Source organism: Peromyscus maniculatus, chromosome 16 (assembly GCF_049852395.1).
Source record: "Peromyscus maniculatus bairdii isolate BWxNUB_F1_BW_parent chromosome 16, HU_Pman_BW_mat_3.1, whole genome shotgun sequence".
NCBI classification, from domain to species: Eukaryota; Metazoa; Chordata; class Mammalia; order Rodentia; family Cricetidae; genus Peromyscus; species Peromyscus maniculatus.
The window spans coordinates 55,729,303-55,756,572 of NC_134867.1; the positions used below are offsets into that span (position 1 = coordinate 55,729,303).

A 27,270-nucleotide genomic window follows, 5' to 3' on the forward strand; every position below is an offset into this window, starting at 1 on the left:
GGCAGGGAAGACAGAGCCTGCTCTGGCAGGAGGACGTTAGCCTTACTCAGAGTGGGTGCTAACACTGTAGAGTGGAGATGTGAAAGCCAGGAGGTGGCAGTATGGTGGCACCAACCTTTGTATTAGGTGAGCAATGACAACCGCTCTGAAGGTCAAGAATTTCAGCAAGACAAATGTCACCTTTCCTAATGGGAGTCCTTGGAGTTGCTGCTGCCTAGGCTGCTGGAACCAACTGGTTATTTTGGAGATGTATGTTAAAGAGACTCTTCTCTTGGCTTTCAGGATCTCAGCTGCCTCTTTGAACTCTACTTGGAGCCACTCCAGAATGAGACTTTCCTTACCCAGGATGAGGTAAATAGCGAGTACTTTTCTTCTGCACCCCCACACCAGTTCTCTTTTTCAGCCTTTTAGCAGAGGTCCTAGACCAGGTGTGTCTTTTTTTAACATTACAAAACAATGCTCTTACCTACAAAGTTCATACCCAGGAACCACAGTTAAACAAACAAAACAAACAACAAAAAAAAAACTTGCAAAAAAATTTTTTTTGGAGACAAGGTCTCACTGTGCATCCTGGCTGGCCTGGAACTCACTATGTAGACGAGGATGGCTTTGAATTTACAGAGATCTGCCAGCCTCTACCTCTCTAGTGCTAAGATTAAGGTTGTATGCCACCATGCCTGATGCAAAGAAATCATCTTTCAATTAAGTTAGTGAATTTGGGCTGAGCTGTATCCGTAGCTGCCTATGACTTCATTTAGCCCATGGATTGTAGGCTGGACACAACTGTGAGTCCCCAGGAACACTGAAGCTGGAGGATCTTCAGAAAGTCTTTTTTTTTTTTTTTTTTAAAGATTTATTTATTTATGATGTATACAGCATGTTTGCCTGCAGGCCAGAAGAGGGCGCCAGATCCCATTACAGATGGTTGTGAGCCACCATGTGGTTGCTGGGAATTGAACTCAGGACCTCTGGAAGAGCAGTCAGTGCTCTTAACCTCTGAGCCATCTCTCCAGCCCCTTCAGAAAGTCTTGTATGTGACTTCCTTTAAAGCCACTGATGTGGCCTCTATCCTAGAAAGTAGCAGTGCATTGATAAAGGCAGAAGGGTGGTCTTGAGCTTTTTTGTTTGTTTGGCAGGAGATATAGCCAAATGTTACTCTCCAATATATGAATTGTTAATAATAAATCACAAGAATTAGCTCCTTTCTAATGATTTCTATTTCCCCTGATGTGAATTCCAATCCACTTAAAATGTTATCTTGGAACTGTGGAATAGCCAGGAGCTGGAGCTGTGTCTCGAGGTATAGACTACACTCCTGTGAATGTGCTCTGTAAAGGACCTGCTTATACCTCCTTCTCAGGCTCACTTCTGTGGTGAAGGTGAGGGAGTCTAGCTTGTCGTGGTTACGCCTTTTCACACCTTACCCTTCCTATAGATGGAGTCACTATTTGGGAGCTTGCCAGAGATGCTGGAGTTTCAGAAAGTGTTCCTGGAGACTCTGGAGGACGGAATCTCTGCTTCCTCGGACTTCAATGTCCTGGAAACCCCCTCCCAGTTTCGAGTAAGTATTTTGGATTTGGGTTTAAAGCAAATACAAGTGGGTAGGGTGTATAGCTATCCCCTCAGTCGATGACGTTTGTGTATTCCATTGCCCCGCTTTCTCTGTGGGTGGGGGAAGGCGGCTTTGTGGTTTTCTCCTGGAGTGACTGCTCTCGGTGGTCAGCAGTCTGGATCACCTGATTGCTGACCACATCTGTCCTTCACTCACTTTCAAGAAAGGTACTGCAGCAACTTCTTCTGAAGCAAGAGCAGCTTCCCAGCACTGGTGTCCTTTTTTTGTGGTCCTGGGAAACTGGGCTGGAAATCGTGGCTTTCAGATGGCCGTCAGGGAAGTTTGTCCCTTGTGAAGGAGTAAGGACCATGGCTAATGGAAGTTCTTCCAGGGGTGAGAGAGGGCAGAAGGCAGGAGAAAGGGCTTTTGGGAGCATACAGTAGGCACAGTCCATCCCAAGTAATGGAGCAGGTGACTCTGAGAGTCCCTGCACCCTCTCAGACCACTGTAGTCCCACCCATCAGATACAGCGAATCTGCTGCCAGGAAACTGCTCTGCCAGGACCTTTCCCATCCATCTAAAGGTCTGCTAGGGCAATGGTCTCCACTTACAGACCGAACAGAGCAGCGCCCACACTTGTCGGCAGCAAATGATCTGCTGAAGCCAGAGCACATGGAAGATGTGTTTGATTTGACCTTCTCTCATCCCTTCTAGAAGTTGCTCTTTTCCCTTGGAGGCTCCTTCCTCTATTACGCCGACCACTTTAAACTGTACAGTGGATTCTGTGCCAACCACATTAAAGTCCAGAAGGTTCTAGAGCGAGGTGAGTTGTTAATTGCCTTTATAGTTCTTTTTTTTTTTTAACTGTTAATAAGGGGTATGTCTGTATCTATAGCAAGTGTGATTTGAATGGGCTGTCCTCCTCTCTTGACCTTGAAAACGATAACAGTTAAGGGGAAACTTTTCAGATTATTTGCTGTTAGGGGAGTCGTGGACAGGTGGGCCCCAAGCTTTGCCATGTGTCACTTTGCTGTCCCTGTCTGTAAAGACGTTATGGCCACAAGCATTGGATGACTGGAGAGGATGTCTGCTGGTTTTCTCTACTCTTCTGTCAATATTCTTAGGCATGTGAAGCTACTCCCAAGTAAAACTCCACCATCCATCTCCAAGGAAGTGCCTAACGATGGCTGTTTTCCTGGTGGAACTCAGCAAAACTGCCTCCCGGAGGCTGCCCACTCTCCTACTATCATGGCGGGAGTGGAGAGGTTTCTCCTACAATCTTGGGTTTCACATTTGCGCCAATGACATTTAAACCCATTTGATTTAAATGTAGAACTTTATAGTACCCCAGAAATCCCACGTTTAAAAAAATGCATCTTGGAGTGCTTCAAATGACAGTAAGCTAGCCAAAACCTACCTTCTCTGGTCACTTTCAACAAAAGGACTAGCACATTTGCATGTCCTTTCACAACCCCCCTTTTAATGGATGATCTAACTAAGGTTGTCTCCCTGGTGAAACTGGGAACTTGGCCTCCTCTCCTGTCATGGAGGGGGTGAGGCTACAGCAAGAGATGAGAGGTAATCTCACCACCTGCATAGTCTGGTGATCAGTGACCTCTCCTAAGTGCTACAGATTTTCCCCTTGAGATATAACCTAAATAAGGGCACTTCTGCAAACTGGTTGGACCCCAAACGGCTGGTCTGTCAATGGCAACCAGTGGAGCCCAGTGTGAGGGCTGGCCTGTCCACCACCCTGTCATATGCACCTGTATTTTTGTGTGTGACCTTTAAAACACGGACACTGCACGGAGGCAGTTCTTGCTAAGGGTTCCATACCCTGGAGGAACACAATGCAACTCTGGTGTCAGGTCTAGTCTGCTTGGAGCTGTGGGGTGAAGGCAGGTTGGCTTCCGAGGTAGAGAGATACTACTTTTCAAGAGTGTGGAGAATAAGACCAGCCAGTGCTAGGGCAGGAGAGGAGATGCTTTTCCAGGTGGATCTTGGCAATGAATCGTTGGAAGCTCATCTTTAGGCCACGCCACACCACCCAGAACAGTCTGTGATGGGTATGCATAGGTGCATTGTGACTCCACAGCCCTCTCTAGAGTGAGGACTGCATCCTCTACCATCCTCGCAACCTTCCTTCACTTGCAGGCCTTGTGAGAGATGTGACAGACACCTGCTAATAACCGGGTACTCGACCTGTGAATGCACTTGGGTTTTTATTACTGAACGATGTAAGGACTGAAGAAATAATGTAAAACTGTGCTGGACGATGACATAATAGTTTAGTTCATCCCACTGTGCTCTCCTAAGGATCTTTTGTCAATTGCTTGCAGCTAAAACCGATAAGGCCTTCAAGGCTTTTCTGGATGCCCGGAATCCCACCAAGCAGCATTCCTCTACGCTCGAGTCTTACCTCATCAAGCCTGTTCAGAGAGTGCTCAAGTACCCCCTGCTCCTCAAGGAGCTCGTGTCCCTGACGGACCATGAGAGTGAGGAACACTATCACCTGACAGGTAAGGCTGGAAGGAGGCTGCTTGTACTCACCAGCTGGCCAAGGGTGCTTGCCCGGGGCTGACAGCTCTTCCCTGTGACTCCTCAGTGCCGTGACTGCCCAGCTTAGTTACAGAGTCCATGTAGGAAAACAGCCCCATATAGCTGCCATCCTTTAGGGGGCTGCTCACCATGCTTTGGGGATTTTAAAATTAGGGACAGGATCTCATTGTGTGGCTCTGGCTGGCCTGAAACTCACAGACAGACGCCTCCTGAGTGCTGGGACCAAAAGTGTGCATCGCTACGCCGGGCTTAAAGGCGATCTCACAATGAGATTGTTCTTCCTGAGTTGATCAAGAAGGGTAACTTGATTTAAAATTTTAAAACAGTGTCATTGAGGCCTAGTAAGTTGAAGTCACTTGGCTGGCGAACGGTGTTGAAAGAACGCCCGATTGGGCCTCTCCTGTACTTTTCCATGCCCTTGGCTGTGCTGAAGCCACGGCTCATGCTGGTTGGATGGGGTGCCACCTTGTGGAGATCTCTGCGCTCTGCTGAATCTGAGAACAAAGTATAGAACGCACCGAGATTTTGCCAAAATCATTTGTCCCTCATCTACCCTTGCCCAAGTTACAAACAAATGGCATGCATAACCGCAAGCACCTGAGTTTGTGGTTGACATCGGTAGGTGGTTTTGTTTTGTTTTCTTGAACTGGGGAGCCAGTGAGTGAGGCATGTGTCAGCACTGAGCTCCACTGCCCTCTCATGCTGCTGTAAATGAACAATTCTGCTGGACTCCTAATGTGCCAGCTACTTCCAGAGATACTGACTTCAAGAGCAGCTCCCCCGAGGCTGGACAGTGTTGGGTTGACTTCTGGTTCCACTACCCAGTTTTCTCCAGAACTCTGATGAAGCTTCACCTGTTACTGTAGTAGGATATTGGTTGCAGTCAGTGTTCTTTGGGGCACAGAAAGCACTGTCTGGGTATCTGGCTAGCTAGGTATAAGGTTAGCTTTATTAATGGCACTTCTCAGTCTCCTCATTTCGGAGAGAATTTGAGGTGGATGATGAGCTGACTGCCCTTGACTGTGACACCTAGATTTAAATAGGCTGTTGTGAGCTGTACCTCCATCATGCTATTAGTTGAGAGCTGGACTCCCAGGATGGGATTTGGTGGGATTTAGAATGAGCAGGCACACCTTCCTATCTTTCAGAAGCACTAAAGGCCATGGAGAAAGTAGCCAGCCACATCAACGAGATGCAGAAGATCTATGAGGATTACGGGACAGTGTTTGACCAGCTCGTGGCAGAGCAGAGCGGCACGGAGAAGGAGGTCTGTGGGGGGTCTCATGCTGGGGTGCATGAGCTTAGGAACCGTCCAGAGCAGCTACTTGGTTAGACTTTCCTGGGGGAGATAAAGCCTTTTTTTGATATTAATATATAAAATAATTACATACTTTATATATAGAAATGGTTTGGAAAGGTATTAAACTGGTCTAAAACATAACTGTGCCATGTTAGCATTATACCGAGGCTATGGAAGTATCACTGAGCTGGTGTCTCTCCAACTCCTTTCTTTTGTATTAGGGTGAAGTCAGTTCCAAAAACTAGAGCACGGGGAAGGCTGGACTGGAAGAATAAGGGGCCCAGCATGGGATAAAATATAGGGCTTGTTCCCTTCCCGTTACCTTTCTGCGTCAGCATCAGATACAAGTGATCACCTGCTTATAGTCCCAGTGATTGCTGACATTCTGTGTATTTTTCATTTTTGTCTGATTGCTAACCTTAGAACACTGAGCTCGGAGAGCACATGTAAGGAACAGCAGTGTGAGCAGAAAGTGACAGGGGCTGAAAAGGGGCACAGCTTTTTTTTATTTACATAGGTCGATTTCAATGTTACTATTTTATCTTTAGCAGCCTGATGTAGTTTAGTGGCCTGAAGTAAACACTCACACAAAGCCCTTAAAATTCAGTGGTTCTCAACTTTCCTAATACAGTGCCCCATGTCGTGGTGATTGTTACTTTTATAAATTGTAATATAAATATCTGATATGTGGCCCCCGTAAATGGGTCATTTGACCCCCAAAGGGGTCGTGACCCACAGATTGAGACCTACTGCCTTAGATGACCACGGCCGCTGCGGCAGAACTGTCACCTATGTAAGTGTGCACTAGATCTAAACGGGGCGGTGGAGGCACACGCCTTTAATCCCAGCCCTCGGGAGGCAGAGCCAGGCAGATCTCTGTGAGCTCGAGGCCAGCCTGGGCTACACAGAGAAACTGTTGTCTCAAAAAAAACCTAAGTAAATACTTTACAGCTAAACACCAGCACCTCCTATTATTTACCAGGCCTAGGCACAATTAAAGCCTGTCTGGGTCACAGGGTAAGTTCAAGGTCAGCCTGGGCCATTTGGAGAGACCTGGTTTCAAAACAAAAAATAAAGAGGGCCAGGGAGGTAGCTCGGTGGTAAGGGGCTAGGCCAGCAGGCAGGAGGGTCCAGACCTATTACTAAGAGGGTGCAGCCTGATGCGTGGCTCATAATTATAGAACTTCGCCACTTCATGCTGCACTGACGGGGACCATACAGACACAGTGGTTCCTGTGGACATTTTAGCAATGACCACGTGGATGCAATTCTGTGTCTAACATGAAACAGCTCACCCCCGAGACTTTTCACATCTCTGTTTCCTGTCTCCACAATGTAGGTGACAGAGCTGTCCATGGGGGAACTTCTGATGCATTCCACGGTTTCCTGGCTGAATCCGTTCCTCTCTTTAGGAAAAGTCAGGAAGGACATTGAACTCACAGTATTTGGTTGGTACTCCGGTTCAGAAGCGTTAGCCGTAACAAAAAGCTTGACTAACATTGCCACTCTTGCTGACTCCTGGTTTTGGGGAGGTGGGAAAAGGCTGCAGTGGCTGGGACCCAACACAGCCTGCTAGGGGGAAGCACCTCATGAGGCTGCTTGAAAACCTGCTGCCTGAACAGTGCTACATTTCAAAACCACCTCCTTCTCACCCAGAATTGGGAGAGCAAGTTACAGTGTGGTTCGCACTGAGACCTGGATGCCATGGCCTCAGCTGTTAATCAAACAATGGCGAAACAGACGCAGGACCTGCTTTCCTAAGCAGGCACTTCTGCATGGTTCACACGAAACAGGGCAGAGGAGCATGTGTTAATGCAGCGGGATTCCAGTCCTGCGTTTGAAGCGCTTTGTTTTCATGACGGGCCCAGCTCGGGGTTAACCTTAGAGTTTGCAGAAAACATCAAGACCTTTCTTTCTCTTTTACTTTCAGTTTTTAAGAGAGCTGTCATATTGGTTTATAAAGAAAACTGCAAACTGAAAAAGAAACCGGTAAGAAAAAGGACTTTTAATTAGAGCTGTCTTTTTATGGATTTCTCCTACCTTGTACTGGAAAGCTCTCTAAGAATCATGGCCTCACCATCCAACAGTATTAACCCATCTGTCTGCTTTCCTAAAATTTCATAAACTTTATTTTCTGGTTTTTATAATAAAATCATGCCCCCAAATTCCCAGCGTCTACAGACCTCTATGTCTATTCTAGTTTGTACAGTTAAGAATAGGCATTAGGAATGGACTCTATGGCGCCTCATAAACTTGACACATTCAGTTCTCACTGGTCTTTATGTACGTATCTGCCCCCAAACCAAAATATTCATGACAAAATTAGGACCAGGAAAAGTTAGCTTTATTTCCTCTTTATAACTTGGATCTATTACCTGCATTTACTCCTTCCTCATCCCCTCATATTTAGCCTTTCCTGTTCTCTTTTCCTCATATTATATCCAAATGTACTTTACACACACACACACACACACACACACATTACTAGTTAGAATTTGTATATATGAACAAGAACATGCAGTTTTTTTTCTGAGATTGAGTGACCTCATTAATATTCACATTCTAATTCCACCCATATTCATTGTAAATTAACAACACTTTTCTTGAGAGCTGAGTTGTATCCACACACACAGACCAATATCATTACCCATTTATCTTTTGATGGACAACTAGGTTGCTTCCAGTTCTTTGCTATAGTGAATAAAACAGCAATAAACATGGGAGTACCAACATTTCTAAGGCAGGCTATGGGATTCTCTGCACATATGCAGAGCAGTGGAATAGCTGCCCATGTGTTTTAAAAGATTAAGACATACCTAAGCAGAGGCCAAAACAGAAAACTTTTATTCCCTGAAAATAGTACATGTGGTTCCATAGAGACAGGGGTCTGTAAAGCTTTGGCTTTAAAGTAATTTTTACCTTGATTCAAAAAACAGACAAAAAGCTAAGACCGGAAGAAAAACTCCAAAGCACTCCATCCAAGCCTAGCCACAGACACCATAAGCCACCGGCAGGAACTGGAGACTGCAGGAAGACGTGGCTGCCATCTTTGTGTCCCAGGAACTCACTGTGGCCCAGTCCCGGTCCTGGGAGGTCTTTGAGAGCTGGGTTCACTTGGTTTACATGCATCTTAGACACCCACAAGAGTCCTGCATACAGGTCAAGTTCCCTCTGTTCACTGCACATGCGACTTTAACCCCTTCCTGGTGCTCTCTCATATTACAGCCCTCAAATTCCCGGCCTGCCCACAACTCTGCTGACTTGGACCCCTTTAAGTTTCGATGGTTGATCCCCATATCTGCGCTCCAAGTGAGACTGGGGAACACAGCAGGTAAACACTTGGGGGGATGCAACAAGAGACATTTTTATGTGTGTTTCATTCACATGGCATGAAAACGCAGGAGACGTTTATGGGTGTCAGTCCGTGGTACTGTGGTAGCACAGTGCGTGTACACAGAGCATGTGACGTCTGTTCACTTAGCGGTGGTCAGGGAGCAGAGTCCCAGGGAGGGGTGAGGGCATTAGGAACTGAGAGCACACCTTCTCCCTAGGTCCCACTCTTAACAGGTTCCACCCCTTCCCCCAGCAGGACCACAGGTTAACCGAGTCTTAAAGTGCATGGGCCTTTGGGGACTTTCCCAAGCCACAGTGGCCGAGAATAATTTTTACATGTATTTAACTTTCTAGGAAAAAATAATGAGAACAAGGTTGTTGAGACATTTCTTTACAGTCTTTTGGAAGAAAACAAGTGGCATCGGATGGCCTTTTTCTGCCCAATGCCTCTGCATTTTCTTCAACCCTGCAGTCAACAACTGTCAACATTTCCCTTTTTGCTGTATGCTTTGATACCCTAAAGTTAGACAAAGATCCAAAAAATACGAACTTAAACATAGTAGAAAATTCCTTAATATTAAGAGTACCGCAAATAAAGAAAAAACCAACACACTTTACCCTGAACAATGTTCCAAGGATCTTCTAGAGTAATTCTTCAATAACTGGTAGCATGAGCCTCTGGGAACAAAGGGCCAATGGGCTTAGGGGTTTTGTCAGAGGGGCTTATGTTTCTAACGGGAGGGAGGGGGCTCTGTCACCCCGAGTTCCTGAGCAAATCCTCCTGTCTGTTCCAAGGATAGGGCTTACATCTCAAGAGGGGGAAGGAATTGGAACTGGGCAGCTGGGGCAAGACGCTTGCCACAAACTCAAGGCCAGCGTGGCCTACACAGTGAGATCCTGCCACACGCACAGCAAAAAAGCAAAACAAAGCCTAAAACTACCAACCACCAAAGAGGGGTGGAGAATTCCATCTCAATTTTCTGTAGCTCTTGGTTAACACCTAAGAATGAGCTGTGGAAGAAAAGAGACAGAACTGAGGGGTGTTTACACCGTGGGTATCCCAGGTATTCTCAACCATAGCATTTTGGCAGAGTTGTGGACTCTGGTTTCCGTTGCCTTTACCCAGGGACTGAAAACAACTCCCTATGGGAGCTGATTCACACGAAGTCAGAAGTGGAAGGACGGCCGGAAACCATCTTCCAGCTGTGCTGCAGGTACCTCCCTTTTCAAGCGGCTCTGAGACTTCATGTGCCCTCTCTAAAGGGGGTCTAGGGGCTGGAGAGATGGCTCAGCGGTTAGCATTATTTGCTGCTCTCCCACAGCTCTCCATGTTGGGTCGCTTATAACCACCTGCAAATCTCACTCCATGGGACCTGACAACTTCTTCTGATCTCTTCAGCACCCGCCAGCACCACACTTACCACATGTGGGATACACACATAGACACACACACAAGAGAATCTTTAAAGTGTGTGTGTGTGTGTGTGTGTGTGTGTGTGTGTGTGTGTGTGTGTGTGAGAGAGAGAGAGAGAGAGAGAGAGAGAGAGAGAGAGAGAGAGAGAGAGAGAGAGAGAGATCGTTAGTGCCCTCCTGAAGTGTGGTACTAGGGCACAACTTCTGACTAAAAGGAGCAACTGTGGGTCCAGGAGAATATCTTGATCGGCTGTAGAATGATCGAGTCTCACCTCCTTTGAGTCAGAAAAGCCAGGCACACAGTGGTGGGGCAGCTTGCTAGCTTCTGAGGTGCGAGGGAGAGCTGGCTAAGACTGTGTTCCTCAGGAAGGCCCACCATGAAGCAGAACGGACAGTGCATGCTGCATTTTCTTTTTTTCTCTTTCCCCAGTGACAGCGAGAGCAAAACTAGCATTGTTAAGGTGATTCGTTCTATTCTGAGAGAGAACTTCAGGCGCCACATAAAGTGCGAGTTACCGCTGGAGAAGACGTGTAAGGATCGTCTGGTACCTCTTAAGAACCGAGTTCCTGTTTCGGCCAAATTAGGTGAGAATTAAATTAGCTCTGTTTTAAAGGCGAAAACATGAGGTTGTAATACAGTTATGAGAACCATGCCCATGCTCCCGTCATCCTTTCGTTAAATACACCTACCTCCAGCCCCACATCCCTTCTCCCATCAGTGGCCATCTTGTTTCTTCCTCTGAGAAGAACAGGAGTTGGGGGGCTTGGCTTTGCCAGGCCTCCAGGTCCAAACTTAATTCGGATCACAAGACTGAGTGAAGTCATTCTCCTGCGATCATTGCCAGAGGTCGTCAGCCCAAACATCATTGCTGTTGGTCATCTTTCCGCCTACTTTACAAATTTAATGTTTTCTTTCTTCTTCTAAAATGTAAATTGCTTCCTGGGGGTGCTAAGGATGGAACCCAGGACCTTTTTCTCACCATTAGGCTGGCACTCTACCACTGAGCTACATCCCGGAGATCTTTGCTCGTTTGTAATCTTACAGGGCACACATTTTCTCCCTCCCACTCCCCTATTGGATCTCTCTAGATCTTTTTTCTGTTCTGTTGTCAAAATCGTCTATGGTCATCAAAACTAATATGGCGCGAATGGATTATAGGACCATTCAAACTAGGAATTCTCTTTGAACAGAAGCAATTTCTCTCTCTCTCTCTCTCTCTCTCTCTCTCTCTCTCTCTCTCTCTCTCTCACACACACACACACACACACACACACACACACACACACACACACGATTAAATGTGCACAATGTTAATTCTCTTAAAGTTGGTTATAAATTCCAGCAATGCTCAAGAGAACATTTTGGAGCATCTAGGGAAATAAACAGGGAAGCTAAGCATAGAGATATGGTATATTTTCAGATTATAAGATACTGTGGTAAAAGAATATAACAAATTTTTATTAGTGATTAACTATTCAATTGACTCATTAGCAAAGTAGCAATTCGAGCCCTTATGATAGTTGGTACTTCATTATTCTATCCATATGGGCGAAGTTCTGGAAATTTTAAAAGTTTTAGGTATGCCTGGGAGTGTCGCTCAGTGGGCACAGTGCTTGCCTGGCATTCAGCAAACTCTTGATCTCTTGGCCACCAGAGACCCAACAACAAAAGCCCTACAGACATGAGTCAATTCATTGTTTGACAGAACTACATGGGTTGGCCACCTAAATGCCCAGATAGATGACTGAATTCACATAAAATCTTCACACGAGTATCAGAACCCTCAAGGCCCTAACCCTACACTGTCGAATCTGTTTCTGTGCCATACATTGAAATGTGCTTTTCTCTCTGTAGCTTCCTCCAGGTCTCTGAAGGTCCTCAGGACATCCTCCAGCAGCGAGTGGCCCAGTGAGCCCAGCAAGGGCAACTCACTGGACTCGGATGAGTGTAGCCTGAGCAGTGGCACCCAGAGCAGCGGCTGCCCAGTCGCCGAGAACAGGCAAGACTGCAAGAGCACCGTGCCGGAGAGAGACCCTCCGGAGAGCCTGGCGGAGTTTCCAGACGGTCTCATCAAAGAAAGCGACATTCTGAGTGATGACGACGAGGACTTCCACCAGCCTCTGAAACAGGGCAGCCCGACTAAGGACATCGAGCTTCAGTTTCAGAGACTGAGGATCTCTGAGGAACCCGACATGCAGCAGCCTGCCACGGGGCCAGGCGAGCAGCCCCGGCTGGTCAGGGGCCACTTCTGCCCCATTAAACGAAAAGCCAACAGCACCAAGAGGGGCAGAGGAACTCTGCTCAAGACGCAGACTCGTCACCAGTCCCTTGACAGCCACCCTGAGGCTGCCAGCCTCGATCTCAATTTGGTTCTGGAGCGCGAATTCAGTGTCCAGAGTTTAACTTCCGTCGTTAACGAGGAGTGTTTTTACGAAGCACAGAGCCATGGCAAATCATAGGACCTGTGTGGAGGGTGACAATGCTCGTTAGGATTTAAACTGGTGGGAAAACAGAAACTGCGGGAAACCATCTGTGTTTGGGTTTTATGCAGTATATATTTTCCCACAACACTCGTTGTAAAGATTTAAGTTATTTTAATTTATTGTGGATCAGGAAACTAGAGATTAAGTTGGTTAGAATCTGTAAATTACTTAGCTTATATCCCTTTTGAGCAGGAATCAAATGATGTAGTCTTGTAATAAAACTGAATTCTAATTATTTTAAGTTATGTGGGAAAAGTAAGATTGGGAAAGTTGTGATTAATAGCTTTTAAAAGGGTCCCTTCTTCAATCCTCTGGGCATTTTCTTTGAGCTGTTAGTTTTTTGCTTTATTTAAAGCATATCTAAGTTATTTTCATGTGGTTTTAGGGGCACAATGTGCAGATATTTCATTTTTGCAGGTTGTAATAAATGCTGTTTATACTAAACATGTCGTATCTATGCAGTGTATATATATATATATACATATTAAAGGAAAGCTTGGACTGTATCTACTGGATATTTATTTTCCTAAGTAAGAATGGCAGGTAGGTCACTGGCGTCTGTCTTTACAGAGTGACGGGGAAGTAAGCACGTGCGTAGAGGACCCGCACTGTGGGTGTGGAGCCCTAAGCGCGGCCGTCAGGACTCACAGCTTCCCATGCCATCTTCTTTCTCCTGGCTCTTTCTCCTCTTCCGCTTGAGCTCATCTCTGAAGTTATAAGTAAAGAGCTGTGGGTCTTCATCACACATTCTTCTGTATACATCACACAGGCTCTTAAAATGCATGAGCGAGAGGTGGGTAGGCCGGAGAGTCGGGTCGACATCTGCCAACTCTAACAGTCTTCCAGTGCTTTCGAGGCGCTGAGCTTCAGGGAATAACATTCTGAAAGGAAAGTGTATGGGGGAGTGGGCTTTACTCACGTCACTCGAGAAACATCTTTGTATAAACTTCAAAAGGACACACTGATAGATGCCTGAGCCTGTTGGAGCCTCTTGGGTACCCAAAGACTCTGGACTCACTGGAGGCAAGTCTAAGCTAAGATTTGCAAGGTGTATCCAACAAAGGGAAAACTATCTCTCCAAGCTAAAACAAATGGAAAAGTTTTATGATATCTTATTTGATAAATTTCAATTTGGTTTTGATTCTCTAGATCCTGGATGTATTTAAAGTCTTCAAAGCCCCTTATTCCAAGAGTGACTGGTTTTGCAAAGTGTTGTCTGTTATCATCTTTAAAACTCAAAGTGTGCATTTTAAATTCCATTTAATTAAAGAGTGAGCTTAGATGCCTCAAACTGGCAGAAGTGTGCCTGGACCTTGACCATGGAGCTCATCCAAAGGCCTTGGCCGAGGCCATGGTCAGAGAAGGATGAAGTCTCCTTCTAGGCTGATGATGACACACTTCTCCACCTTTAAGGTGAGGTGACTTAGATCATGAGTTCAGTTCTAGGATAAAGAGGGTCTGGCAATTTTTTTTTAACACCTGGGACCACACTGTAGTATGGTGTGACTGAAAGATACCAACAATCATCCTTCAAAGTCAATTTTGGTGTTTGGTCCATTGGTTTCTGTATAGAGGAAGGTGGACTGAAATGAATAGGGCCATTACTTGGTTGGGGGGTGGGGTGTTGCTTTGGAAACAGTAGGACTAGGCTCGGCCAATTAACTCCAGGGTTTTCAAAAGTAAGATGTACTTCTTGTGATGCTCACCACCTTGAATTAGAGCTACTATGTACAGATGTAGGAGTTATACTTACAAATGGCAGGCTAAGAGTCAACGCTCATAATAAAACATCCTTAAAGAGGGTTTCACAAGTTGCACTAGTTTTAAGACACACCTGAAATCATTTCCCGCACTAACCCACACTTCCTACATCCCTACAGAGAACCAAAATGGATCTGTGTAAGTCTTAGAAAATGAACACTGTGCATTACAAGCTGAGCCCTCCTTTTAAGCAGCTATCTTCTGACTGTAATTGTACCTACCTAAACATCTTGAAACCCGCTAGATAAGAAGGAATTGGCATAGTCGCTGCAGGGCCACGGCTCAGTCTTACTTTGCTAGAAGGCCCAGGTGCCTGTGTGGAACAGTGAGCCTGACAGAACAGAAGAGCTCCCGCTGAGTGGAGGCGGAAGACACTGTGAGGATGACGACGACGTGGCTGCTGAGAAGGTGCGTCTGTTGTCTAGTCCTCCAGTGTGTCCGAAGGGAGAGACAGCTACTCGGTACAGACTGAGTGCTGCCTGAGCGGCCAGGGCCTTTCTCGCAGCAAGTCAGCAGAGGCTGTGTACTTGGGGGGTTTTAGGTTGTATTTAGGACCAAAGCAAGCCTGTATGTGGCATCTAAGGTGAACTCAGGGCTTTTCCTCAGTGGTGGCTACATGGTGCTCACCACAGGATTTAAACCAAGAGTCATACATGCCTTTTAAAAGTCCTAAGTAAAAGGGATTCTTACCCAAGCCCTCGGTGGCAGTACTTCCTTCGGAACTGGAACACGTTCTGAACAACTTTCTCGACCAGCTTGAAAGGCTGCTTGATCTTGGGCTGTATCAACGGTGTAAAGTGGACCACTCCTACGTCAACCTTCATTGAGAACAAACATATTACCATATAGCAAAAATGTGACTGAAATTTCCCCCCCTAGTCCTGAGGATCAAACCCAGGGCTTCCTGCATGCTTGGCAAGCACTCTAGCTCCAAGCTATGTCCCTCCCTTAAACAATTTATCTTTGGAAATCACAGGAGCATGGGCTCTCTAGCAGTGCTCAGGGCACATAAGCAGCCAAGTTTTGGGTGGCTGCAAAAATCCTATGGGGCTGCAACTATGATGCATCCTGGCATCTACTAGACCTGTGCCGGATGGTCACTTCATTTTAAACTGAAATGACAACAGCCTGTATAAGCCTGTCTGCACGACTGTCAAGGCCAGCAGGCAGGCAGCAGTTGACAGCGGGCATTTCAGCTTTTGGAAGCATACAATAAGCTGCAGTAGCAGCTTTGACTGCAGGGCTGGGATCCCCCAAGGACCACTTAGTGCTGAACTCTCCAGAAAGGGATGAGTAGGACACCAGCAGTGGGTCACAGCAATGGTGGTGAGCACCCCTACACAGAGGCCCGGCAGACTCCACAGAAGGGGAAGCCTGTCACTGAGTAAAGCCCTGGCCTCGGCCCCTTTACCAAGCACAATTCAGGCGGCGTGGGCAGCGCTGCTGCTTGTCAAAAGGAAGTCTTGTTCTCCAGTCCCTTCAGGCTGTCATTTTCTCTCAGGTTGAACTGTTTCCCAGAAATTTTGTGGCTACAAAATTCCTTTAAAATGGCCAATAACGTGTGTGTGCATGTGGGGTGTGTGTGTGTGTGTGTGTGTGTGTGTGTGTGTGTGTGTGTGTGTGTGTGCGCGCGCGCGCGCGCGCGCGCGCGCGCGCGCGCACACACACACACACACACACTGGTTTATTTTTATGTGGGAAGAAAAATAAGGGGCTAAGATGTAAGACCTGGAGATAACCTCAGCCTCGGGTGAAGGGGCTCCCTGGGAACTGCAGTGGTGTCTCCCAGTCTGTCCCGCCTTGCCAGGCAGCTGACCCACAGACCCTCCTCTCCTCTCCATACACAAGCATGGCTCCTGTAGCTACACCAACTGGACGTAACTGACAGTAGATCTTTGACCACAGGGATGGTGTGGGTGGACACACAAGATCGTTCTTGACAAAAGTGAAACTGTCCACGGGAGGGCCTTTCTACACCCGGGGAGGGGAAGTAGAAGAGATCTGCTGGGTAAACTGGGGGTGGGGGATAGGAACTTGAGGGGGCGGGTTGGAGGCAGGACGCGGAGGAGGAGAGTAATGAAAGAGACATCTTGATGGAGGAGCATTTTGGGGTTAGGGAGAAACCGGTGCCAGGGAAATGCCCAGGAATCCTCCACAAGGATGACCTCCACTAAGACCCCTAGCAATAGTGGTGAGGGTGCCTGAACTGGCCATCTACTGTAATCAGTTTGGTGACTACCCTAATTGTCTTCAGAGAGCCTTCATTCAGTAACTGACTGAAGCAGATGCAGAGATCCACAGCCAAGCACTGGGTTGAGCTCCTGGAGTCTGGCTGAAGAAAGGGAGGAGGGATTTACGAGGGGGAAGGGGGGGCAAGGTCATGACGGGAACACACAGAGGCAGCTGACCTGAGCTCCTGGAAGCTCATGGACTCTGGACCAACGGTTAGGGAGCCTGCATGGGACCAACCTAGGCTCTCTGCATTTGTGTGACAGTTGTACAACTTGGTCTATTTGTAAGGCTTCTAGCAGTGAGACCAGGACTGCCTCTGGCGCCTAGCTGACTTTTGGGAACCTGTTCCCCATGATGGATTATCTCGTCCAGCCTTGATGCAGGTGGAGGAGTTCAGTTCTGCCTCAACGTGATGTGCCATGCTTTGTTCAAGCCCATGGAGATGGAGGAGTGAGGAGTGAATGGGAGGGGGAAAGGGAGGAGGGAGGGGAAACTGTCGTTATTATGTAAAATAAATGAAAAAAAGTTAAATAAAAAATCCACCAAACTTCAGACCTCTTTGAAGATTATTATGGTGAACAGTTGTTATAAACACTAGTACAGTATTAAATGTTCTTAATAACATTCCCTCCCTCACCTTCTCTCCTTAATAACCTTTAATAACACTTTCAACTGTGTTATATAAGTTGCTTTATCAATTCCTCTTGTTAACATACACTTCCTGTAAGACTGTCTTAGGCCTGCACAAAACACACCGAGGTGGTTTAGAGAGACTAGTAAAGAGGGAGCTGTGGAGACAGACTGGGGCTTTTAGAACGCAGGTACCACTACAGGGAGAGAAGGAAGGATGGCTCACTTTTAGGGTACTCCTGGAAGGAAGGAACATGGTCCTTAAACTGGGAAAGGAGAAGCAGCCAAGATTTACCACAGTGACTGCCAAAGAACATCCGACCTCCCACAAACCCTGACATGCCCTTCTTCACCACTCATCTTGATTCTCCAGGTCTGGGAAGGTCCTAGAGCGTCTTCTATACGTCACCGATTGTCATTCTGCGAGGCCCTGGACCCTACATTTGCACCCACTGGCATCCCGCCTCGCCTCTCTGCCACCTTCTGCAGCCACCTCTGATGTTTCTCACCCGATTCTCCCAATACACAGTCAACTCTAAGAACTTCTACTGTGGTCTCAGTGTCAAATCACCGTTCAGCAACAAGACAAGTCAAAACCCAAACAACAACAAAACAGCACGAGATAAAATGTAGTCTCCATCCAACCCGGAACTATGAAACAGGGTCAGTGAAACAGGGTCAGAACACCGAATGAGGTACAAATGCTGCTAAGATCAAAGGCACGCACTTGGGAAAGGATGCTCCGGTCTCCTGGCATGCAGCTGCCACGCATAGCAGTATGTGTGGATTTCATCAATTGGCTTCATCCTTCCTGCTTAACCTCATCCCTCTGCAGTACAGTTGCGCTTGCTCTACTTAAATGGACTGAAAATGCGACAGAACTATAACATCACCCTATGTAAGCCAGCAGACTTCGAGAGTTTGAGTATTATTCTGGTATCTAGTTAAGTAGGCATTGTATTACAGCTGAAGGAAAATTCCCATTCACAAACACAAAACTACATGGCAGAATTCTAAACTTGCTGGCCAAGAGCTCAGTCAGCAACTGTCCTGCTTTGGGAGGATCACTCCTGTTCACCACCTCTGCTCATTCCTGCAAAAGCATTTCTGGAAATTACTGAGTGATGGAGGCCATTTTCTCTAAAACCACATAGGAAGTGCGGTTGGTGACTATGGTAACAGATATAAAGTGCTTTTTACTTATAATTGAACGATTATTTAATACAACAACCATTCTTTTTCTCTATTGAATTTCAAATCTGTTGAGTTAGAATAAAACAAAATCAGAAGAAAAAAAGAGGAAAAAAAGAAAAGGATACTCGATACACTTAAAATACTCTAGCTTCATTGTGGTCCACTGGTATTGTAGCTGGGTGGGACTGAGTGCTTCCCCCCTTGGAAATTTCCATAGCACCTTCTAGTACTATGAAAGCTAGTTCTCACAGGGTGGAGGCTTTCAAGTCAGATGCAGTTTGGGTCCTCCAGGTCTTATTTCTAAAGAGCATGGTGTCTTTAGCAATTAACCTTCAACCTCTGAGAAGCAACCAAGGGCAAAAGCCTATATTGTTTTAGGTGTCCCTAAGATGCCCCTAAATAACATCTTTTTTTGTTTGTTTGTTTTTGTTTTTTTTCGAGACAGGGTTTCTCCGTGTAGTTTTGGTGCCTGTTTTGGATCTCACTCTGTAGACCAGGCTGGCTTCGAACTCACAGAGATCCACCTGGCTCTGCCTCCCCAGTGCGGGGACTAAAGGTGTGCACCACCACTGCCCGGCTAAATAACATCTTGAAAGGGGTTATCATGCCTGATGCTGAGGTTTTTTTGTTAGATGGCCTATGGCTCTTAGGGGGAGCATGATCAAATCAAGTGGGGTAATTTAAACTATACATTGATTTCCAGCGTGGCACGATAACCCCAAGGATGCAGTGGTGGCACTGACACAGTGGTGGTAACCAGCAGCTCTCTGCTTGTATGTAAGACCTGCTTAATGGGAGGGAGATCATGCCTGGCACTGGAAACGTAGCCAACTACTGGGGCCGGTGATGTCATGGCTGTCAGAGGACCTACGACCACTGCTCTATTAAACCAGCATGATTCCTACCTGCATTCTAGATATCCTTATACCCACACTTAAGTGTAGATCTCACTCTTCTTCAGAGAAATTTCCTTCGCAACAAAGACCACTGCAGCAAACCGTAACTGGTCAATATGTAAAAAACCAGGAATCTTGGGGTTCCCAGCTCCAACTGACACATCCGCAACACAACTCCTGCACCTAAGGCTCAGGGAACATCTCAGGAGAGGGGCGGAAATAACGTAAGAAAGAGCCAGAGGACCAGAAGATCTGCTGTGAGACTCTGTCTCCTAGGAATGCCAGGAGACACAATAACATGCCTGCTGGCACAAGACCTGAAGAAGTGTACCTCCAATAGGCATGTTACCATGGTAGGGAAAATGTTATGGCATCCCACCAATAGATCAAGAACTACAAAATGCCAAGAGCAGGGGAAAACTGGTTATCCAATACCAAGTGGTTAGCCCCAAATTATATACGTATAAGCAATGCTTACATGGACCGCGCAGCTTGTATTTATATATTTAGGTGTACTCACGTGCATGTGGGCACTCAAGTGCGCGTGCGCGTGCGCGTGCACACACACAGATGTGTTACAGTAACAAAAGAAAAGACATGATTTTGAGAGGGAACAAGAAGGGAGGGTGTGCAGGAGGAATTAGAGGGAAGCACGGGAAGGGGAAAGTGATATAATTTTAGTCAAATAAAGGAGAAAAAAGCCCCCTGTGGGGAACCAATGAAGTCCTGAGTGAACGTGTGTAATTGACATGAGCATGGCCATGTCAAGGACCCCAGTGCCTCAGGCTCACAAAGATGACAAAGCCTTCCTCTGGGTCACACTCACAGGAATGGCAAGGCCTTTTTCAGGTCCAAGAAAGAATGTCATCAACAACTGGCCTTTCGCTAAAACCAGTGTGTACAGAAACATAATCAGCCACAGCTTCCTCCTCTCATAGGACTCCAACCTGAAACTGCTCCCTACGGAGACCTCTCAGTGAGATTAGCTAACTGCCTCCCCTTACATAATAAACCTGCCTCCTTACTAATGTTAATATAGAGTGGACACAAAGATGGTATATTTAATAGACCGAAGATGACCTTGACTACATTGTACATATTCATATTCAATCAGATTTCCTGACCTCATGAACATGCCTTTCCTTGAATCTATTTCCTGCATAGTACACCTGTTGCCATTTACTTAGCTGGATTTTGCTTCTCATACAGCAGCCTCCCAGAGCTGACGTATTTAAATCCAAGTGATAGCCATGGCACCGTGTCATCCACACCTCCCCCCCTCAAAAAAAAACTTTCTGATAACTTTCATGGCATTGTTACTGGCTTTCGAAGTCCTTATGGATACCCCTCATCTTCAGGGATCCTCAGGTTTCCTCTCAGAGCTGGCAACTCTGTCGTTCTCTGAGGCTATTATTACTGGTTATTAGGAGCATGTGATGAGAAGATAAAAGAAAAATCAAAGTGCTTGATATGCTGCTATTTATAGACTACTTAGGTGACTGATTCCAGAAAGAAAGAGAGGCCAAGGGCATTAGCTGGGTTAGCATCGATAATCAACACAACGCAGTAAAAGAATCTCACAAAAGTTCTTCTTCGATAAATGAAAATAGATGGGACTACTCTGCCCCAAAGACACAGCATGAGTTATAAGTGGAGGTTTAGAAGTGAAGTGTGAAGTGGCTGGCTATATATAGACACATAGACACAGACAGATAGATAGACAGACACACACAGACACAGACACACACACTTTCTGAAGTGGTGTTGGAGTGCATGTCACTCCAGAAGCTGTATTGTACTGGGCCTTGTTTCCAGTCCTGCAACTTAGTCCTTTATAACCACAGTTAAGCTACTTCACTCTAACTGGGTTTTCTTATCAGCAAAATATAGACTCCTTTTACCTCACAGGCTATCTGGAAATTAGACGTTACAGTGCCTTAACCAGTACATAGTCTCAGCAGTTCAGTTCATAAAGAGTGGATATTATTCAAGATCCCAAACCAAAGAATTCCAAAATTACTTGAGAAAGTCTAGTCCTATTTAGAAATGATTAAATTTTTGATCATTCAAAAGCAATTTATAGCTTCACTAATACTTTATATCCTGAAAAGCAGTGATGAATTTTTCATCCAACAAATACTTATTAGGCCCCACCAGGACCCAGGACCACGCCCAGCTCAGGAGCCCTGGCGCGGTCAGGTGGACAGAAAGCCTTGGCCGTGGCAGGGCTACATTGCCACACTGCCGAGCCTCAGAAAAGCAGAAGAGGTTCTGAGCTCCTGTAAAGTCAGAAAACAAAACAGTTTGCTGAATGAATGCATGTCGTGGACAGAAACAAAGATGACATTTAGGATTTGAGCCTTGTCTCATGGGAGGAAGTGTCATGTCAGCAATGACATACATAGAGTACGTGTGAGGCCGGTAGAGGGGACAGTTTTGCATATCTTTGAATCGGGTCCTGTCAAGTCAGCAGATGGAAACACAACTTGGGAGTTCACGGAGAAGGCCTTAGCTAAGGAGGGTATAATATTCATCCTGGATGGACTCTGTGGACTTCAAAGACTTTTTAATATCCACATCAGAAGTTGATAATGCGATGCATTACAGTTCTAAATATGCCCCGCCTTAAGCTTCATTCAGCAGGCTGTCAGGACCAAAGGAGGTCTTCCCATCTACCTCTCATCTGCTAAAGGGTTTATCTGCATGTTAACAGGCCCCGGTAAGGGGTCAAACAAAGCAGGCACCCAGGGTGGTGGCCAGGCTGCTTGGGAAGCAACAGTACTAACAGTGCTGTTCCCACCTGTGCCTACAGTCAACTCTATCCCAGCCAACACCCACAGAGATCATCTGCACACTTCTGCAAGATCAAGGCTTTATTAAGGGGCATGGCAGCTGAAGAGAATCCAGACATTAGACTTCTAAGGGAGAAAAACAGTGACTTGCTAAATGCCGAAGTGGGAGAAGATTAAGCAGATCCACAGAACACTAGGAAAACCCACACATTTGAAACGTGTTTTTCTATTAACTACTTTTAAAGAAACTACTAACATCATGTCTTAGCATCTGTGTGTTTCTTGTGCTTTTTCTTTGGCTTCCCTGCGGCCCCCCACCCCACCCCATTTTGTCCTATGCTGGTTTGTTTTATTTTTATTTTCACTTCTATTTTTTGTAGATGCCTGTTTGTATTCTAGTGAGAGAAAAAGAAAGGGGTGTGGATTAGGGTGGGTGGAGAAGCAGGAATAATCTGGGAGGAGTCAGGGGAGGGGAAGCCATAACTGGAATATACTATATGGAAAAAACACTATTTTCAAAAAAGTTTGAAATGTAAAAATCTAATCAAAAGGTTACTCTTTCTGCCCAATGGCCATGTAATTTATAACTTGTAAAATTAAAATTATTAAGAAAAAAAAAAACCCTAAAAGGGCCAAGGGAAATGCATCTGTCCAAATGCTCATGGCCCTAGCTGTTATCTGTCATGCTTCATCATCATTTGTACAATTTCTTCACATTCTCTGCTGTCTAGCTCACATGCTTCTAAGACTCTCAGGGAAGAGAGAATGTGAGACAGAATACACCCATCTGAGGGTTTACAGACCACATCCTACTCAAATATTAACTAAAAATTTTAAAGAAAAAAATTCTTCTGAGTGGTTTTTAAAAGTTAACAATTTTTGGAGTCTTCGTTTCACACAAGGCCAAGAAGCAACAGAATAAAAATTAAAGTGATAGTCTCAACTCCAGTTAACAATATTTCAGACAGGATTCTCTAACTGAGGACATAAAATTGTATCTTTCAACACTGATAAAAATTCAAAACTAAATTACAACTATGACTAAAACATAATAGGATAAAAAAAAAGAAGGCCTTTTGTGAGCACCCAAAGAATCCCTGCTCTGTGCACAGCAGCACAAAGGCATCTTCAGCTTTCAGGTTTCAACAAATCCTGTTGTAACAACAACTCCCGCCCTGCCCGCCTCTCCTTTCTGTGAAGGAGAACCTGGTATTTATCTTCCAGCACTGTCAGCAGTTCTCACCTCTCATCTCTGAGCAGCTCTTTATTTGCTATTTTTACTCTAACTTGTGGGCACTTCACGGGCAACGCTCAGATCTCAGAACCGGCCTCCTACATGTGGCTCCTCCGCATCAGACACCGGAGACGTCTGGAGCCAACTCCGTGCGGTTAAGACTGTAAGGGCTCCCGGCAAAAGGTATGGAGATCTTCTAGACTGTTGTGGCAGCTAAGTACAAAATTCAGAATATTGCTTCATTTGAATTAGAAGTTACATATCTTAAATATTTTTGGTACAAATGAATCTTTTCTGGAAAACTAGCTTTAAATTTTGAAGAAAAATTGACAGACTTCCTTTTGGCAAGCAGTTCATAAACTGGGCACTTCTAGGTTCTGTTCTCCATGTGATGTGTTCTGGAAATGTGAGTGCTCTCCCTAAAGATTCAAGTCTCTCGCTTTGAGGGACTGCCACAGCATTTCCCTTGTGACTGCTGTCATTACTACAATTGCTGAACTAAGTGTGCCTTGATTCTCCACTAGCCCGAAACCGAGGGAATATGCTATATAAACTTATGCCTGTGGCTGGAGAGGAGATCCTAAGGGCAAGAGAGAATGTTAGTGCATCTGTATACCTGGAGCAGGACAGTGACCTTCATTTAGAGAACATGCTCTTCTTTAACTTAATTCTCTATGCACAAGAGGATGTGAAGTCATCTTCTGCAGGAAGCAAGCGTTGCACTAACTAGATACAATGTCTTAGTCTTTACCTGCCTGTTTTGCCTGTCTGCAATTTACTGCTGCCAGAACTTGTTAATTATGACAACAACTGACTGCAGGTCTGCAAGACACGGAAGTGTAGAAAACACTGTTTGATGGAAAGGAAAGGGCCATAATGGAAAAGCTGGATAGACTGATCAACATATAAAAATTATCCTGGGAAAGCGAAAGCAAACATCAGGATGATCTTAGGCACTGTTAACAAGGATCTCAACTGCTGGAAAACTCGGGCTGGAAATAGTCTGGGAGACAGTCTCCTAGACTGACACCTGAACTCGGCAGCTATTGTAAAACTGTATACACACATGTGCTTGAACTCGGCAGCTATTGTAAAACTGTATACACACACATGTGCTTGAACTCGGCAGCTATTGTAAAACTGTACACACACGTGCTTGAACTCAGCAGCTATTATAAAACTGTATACACATGTGCTTGAACTCGGTAGCTATTGTAAAACTGTATACACATGTGCTTGAACTCAGCAGCTGTTATAAAACTGTATACACACGTGCTTGTCCCCCAACCCCTGCCCTCTTAAGCTTTTATCTTTCTGTTTTGGTTATAGCGAGGAAATGTAGAAGACAGAAGAAGCAAATTGCCAGCAGGAGATGCGTCCTAAGATCACCGAGGTTTGTGCACACGCTGACTCATACGAATGTAAAATCCCAGAGGCTGCTCCTCCTCTAAAATCATGGGACTCACAAACACAGTACTCAATCCAGGCAGAGGGAGCTCTGATGTCCTAGGACTGGTTTGTACCCACGACAGGTCTGTGTTCCACAGGCTCAGATTAGCATCACTTCAGGTGTTTAAGAGGAGCCAACATCAGCATCTTGGTGAGAAGGGAAGCCAGACCACAGTCCCAGCCACACCCTCTGCAGGCCTTTGTTTTCCTGTCTCTGGAGCACTGCAGTGGTAAACACAGGGTGACAGGAAGGATAGAGACATGGTAGCCCTGCAGAAGACCATGGCATGGATGCTTCCACCTGGGTACACTGACTTGACAAAATAATGACACTCAGGGTTACAGCTGAGGTTTCCTTCAGCTCTAGGATTCTAAGAAAATTAGGTCAGCCCAAGGAAGGATAAGAAAAAAGCCAAATGTCTCACTTTCTGGAAGGATACTCAAGTCCTGAGAAAGAGCAGGAAAGCAAGAACCAGCTCTAGGCTGTTTGGTTTGAAGAGGCCCACAGTGCTCAGTTATGAATTAAGTGCATGTAAAAGTCATAATAGTCACTGCAGTATATCATTAAAAATTATTTCAGAAAGACAAAAAGTAAAAAATAAAAAAAGCCAATATTGCAGCATTCCAGAGAGCATCATACTGCTCTCAAAGCACTGAGTCCTATCAGATGGAGTGCATAATGGTAGAACAGGAACATGAACATAGAATGAGGAAGCTGTTTCGTGTTTTAAAGCCAATCACAAAGTAAAACAAGGGGTGGGGTACTAGTTTACCTACAGCCAACAATGTGGCTACTTCTGGAGCAGACTTTCAAGATTTTCTGTCTCTGTTTCTGAATCATTCAGGGGAGTCAGTTCTGCAGTTGAACACTTCTTCTGGAGTATAACTGGGAAGGAATCTGGTTGCGAGTAGAAAGGATAGAACTAGGGACATAAGCTAAGCAAATGCTAACCGAGGTAAGGGCTGTGCAGGACTCTAAATTCCTTCAATCCTTCTTTCTCTTTCAATAATATCCTGGGTCACACATGGTGTGTGCTGAATGAAGATTTAATTCAAACTATTTTTCAGTTCTTACTTTTCTTTTATCTATAAATTATTTGGAGGAGGTAGATTTAAGCTTTTTATTGTTTTGATGTTATTTTCATTAAAAACAAAGTTATTTAAAGTGATCTATAATGGTAATAAGATTCTGTATCAGACACTACAGCTACAATTTGAAGTTTCTCAACAGCCTAACAAGGTATATACCCATTTTACAGACATTTTCAGCAGACTTATGGTTTTATGTGAATTTCTCTACATATGCCATGAATCCAGCACTGCTCATGACGCTCAACTCAGTAGAATGCTATTCTGAAGGCCTACTATGAAACGTTCTCTGAAACGGCAGCATCCTCATCCCGTGTGTGTGTGTGTGTGTGTGTGTGTGTGTGTATGCATGCATCATGGAGATAAGGTGTGTTCTGGCTCCTGTGGGAAGCCTTCGATTACTTATTCTTTTCCTCTCCCAATTCTGATTCTGCTTCTTTCCCTAGCTTTTGTTACCTGGTTCTCAACTGCACAGACCAGCTACCGACCTGACCACACACCACAATTAACCACTGGGATCTCCTAGGAGAACCGAAGTGAAGAGAAACAGCATGGCCTCGGCGGGTGTCCAGCTCCTCGCTTTCGTCCTGGCCTTGTCTGGGGTCTCGGGGGTCCTCACCGCCACTTTGCTGCCCACCTGGAAGGTTACTGCAGCTCTGGGCTCCAGCATTGTGACTGCCATTGTACAGGTGCACGGGCTGTGGATGGACTGCACGTGGTACAGCACTGGGATGTTCAGTTGCTCTCTGAAATACTCCATCCTGTCTCTACCCATCCACGTGCAGACCGCCAGGGCCACCATGGTCCTGGCCTGCGTTCTGTCGGCTCTGGGGATTTGCACTTCGGTAGTAGGAATGAAATGCACTCACTTAGGAGGGGACACACACACCAAGAGTCAAATTGCTTTTGCTGGAGGAATCTGCTTCATGACTGCAGGGATCTCTGGCTTAATCCCAACAGTGTGGTATACCAAGGAGATCGTAGAAAACTTTCTAGATCTGACTGTTCCGAAAAGCAGCAAGTATGAACCTGGAGGAGCCGTCTACATTGGGTTCATTTCGGCGATGCTACTACTTATCTCTGGTGTTATTTTCTGCATTTCTTATGTAAAAAAGAACCCGAAACCATGGATCTACCCTCCCAAGCAGGAACATACCTCTACCTGGCAGCCAGAGAAGAGGTTAGCTTACAACCTGAAGAATTACGTGTAAAGAGCTGTGCAATGAACATGCAGTGAGGCTTCTGGGACCTGCTACAACTTTATCAGAATGAAGAAAACAAAACAAAACACTCTTATGCTTAACTTCCTTTACAAAGAGTACAAAATATCCAAAAAATTGTGAGGTACTTTA

General features: G+C 45.6%; 3 protein-coding genes across 5 annotated transcripts in view; 2 read left to right on the top strand and 1 right to left on the bottom strand.

Moving 5' to 3' along the window:
* Tiam2 (TIAM Rac1 associated GEF 2) overlaps window positions 1-13,147 on the top strand; it is a 211,706-nt gene extending 198,559 nt beyond the window's left edge. For both annotated transcript variants that reach the window (XM_015996768.3, XM_015996769.3), the window contains 11 exons: window positions 283-351; window positions 1,436-1,561; window positions 2,267-2,375; window positions 3,892-4,071; window positions 5,260-5,378; window positions 6,751-6,859; window positions 7,342-7,400; window positions 8,637-8,742; window positions 9,871-9,958; window positions 10,588-10,742; window positions 12,013-13,147. In XM_015996768.3, the coding sequence (XP_015852254.2) occupies window positions 283-351; window positions 1,436-1,561; window positions 2,267-2,375; window positions 3,892-4,071; window positions 5,260-5,378; window positions 6,751-6,859; window positions 7,342-7,400; window positions 8,637-8,742; window positions 9,871-9,958; window positions 10,588-10,742; window positions 12,013-12,617 (1,725 nt within the window). In that variant the 3' untranslated portion in view covers window positions 12,618-13,147. The remainder of the gene's footprint in view (window positions 1-282; window positions 352-1,435; window positions 1,562-2,266; window positions 2,376-3,891; window positions 4,072-5,259; window positions 5,379-6,750; window positions 6,860-7,341; window positions 7,401-8,636; window positions 8,743-9,870; window positions 9,959-10,587; window positions 10,743-12,012) is intronic.
* Window positions 12,481-27,270, bottom strand: part of Tfb1m (transcription factor B1, mitochondrial) — a 40,138-nt gene continuing 25,348 nt past the window's right edge. For both annotated transcript variants that reach the window (XM_042262353.2, XM_042262355.2), the window contains exons 6-8: window positions 15,093-15,220; window positions 13,290-13,522; window positions 12,481-12,620 (exon numbers count right to left, since the gene is read on the bottom strand). In XM_042262353.2, the coding sequence (XP_042118287.2) occupies window positions 12,571-12,620; window positions 13,290-13,522; window positions 15,093-15,220 (411 nt within the window). In that variant the 3' untranslated portion in view covers window positions 12,481-12,570. The remainder of the gene's footprint in view (window positions 12,621-13,289; window positions 13,523-15,092; window positions 15,221-27,270) is intronic.
* Window positions 23,440-27,270, top strand: Cldn20 (claudin 20). Its single transcript, XM_015996777.3, has 3 exons — window positions 23,440-23,563; window positions 24,710-24,773; window positions 26,365-27,270. Exon 3 carries the CDS (start codon window positions 26,470-26,472, stop codon window positions 27,127-27,129), a length of 660 nt encoding a protein of 219 aa, XP_015852263.2. The 5' UTR covers window positions 23,440-23,563; window positions 24,710-24,773; window positions 26,365-26,469; the 3' UTR covers window positions 27,130-27,270.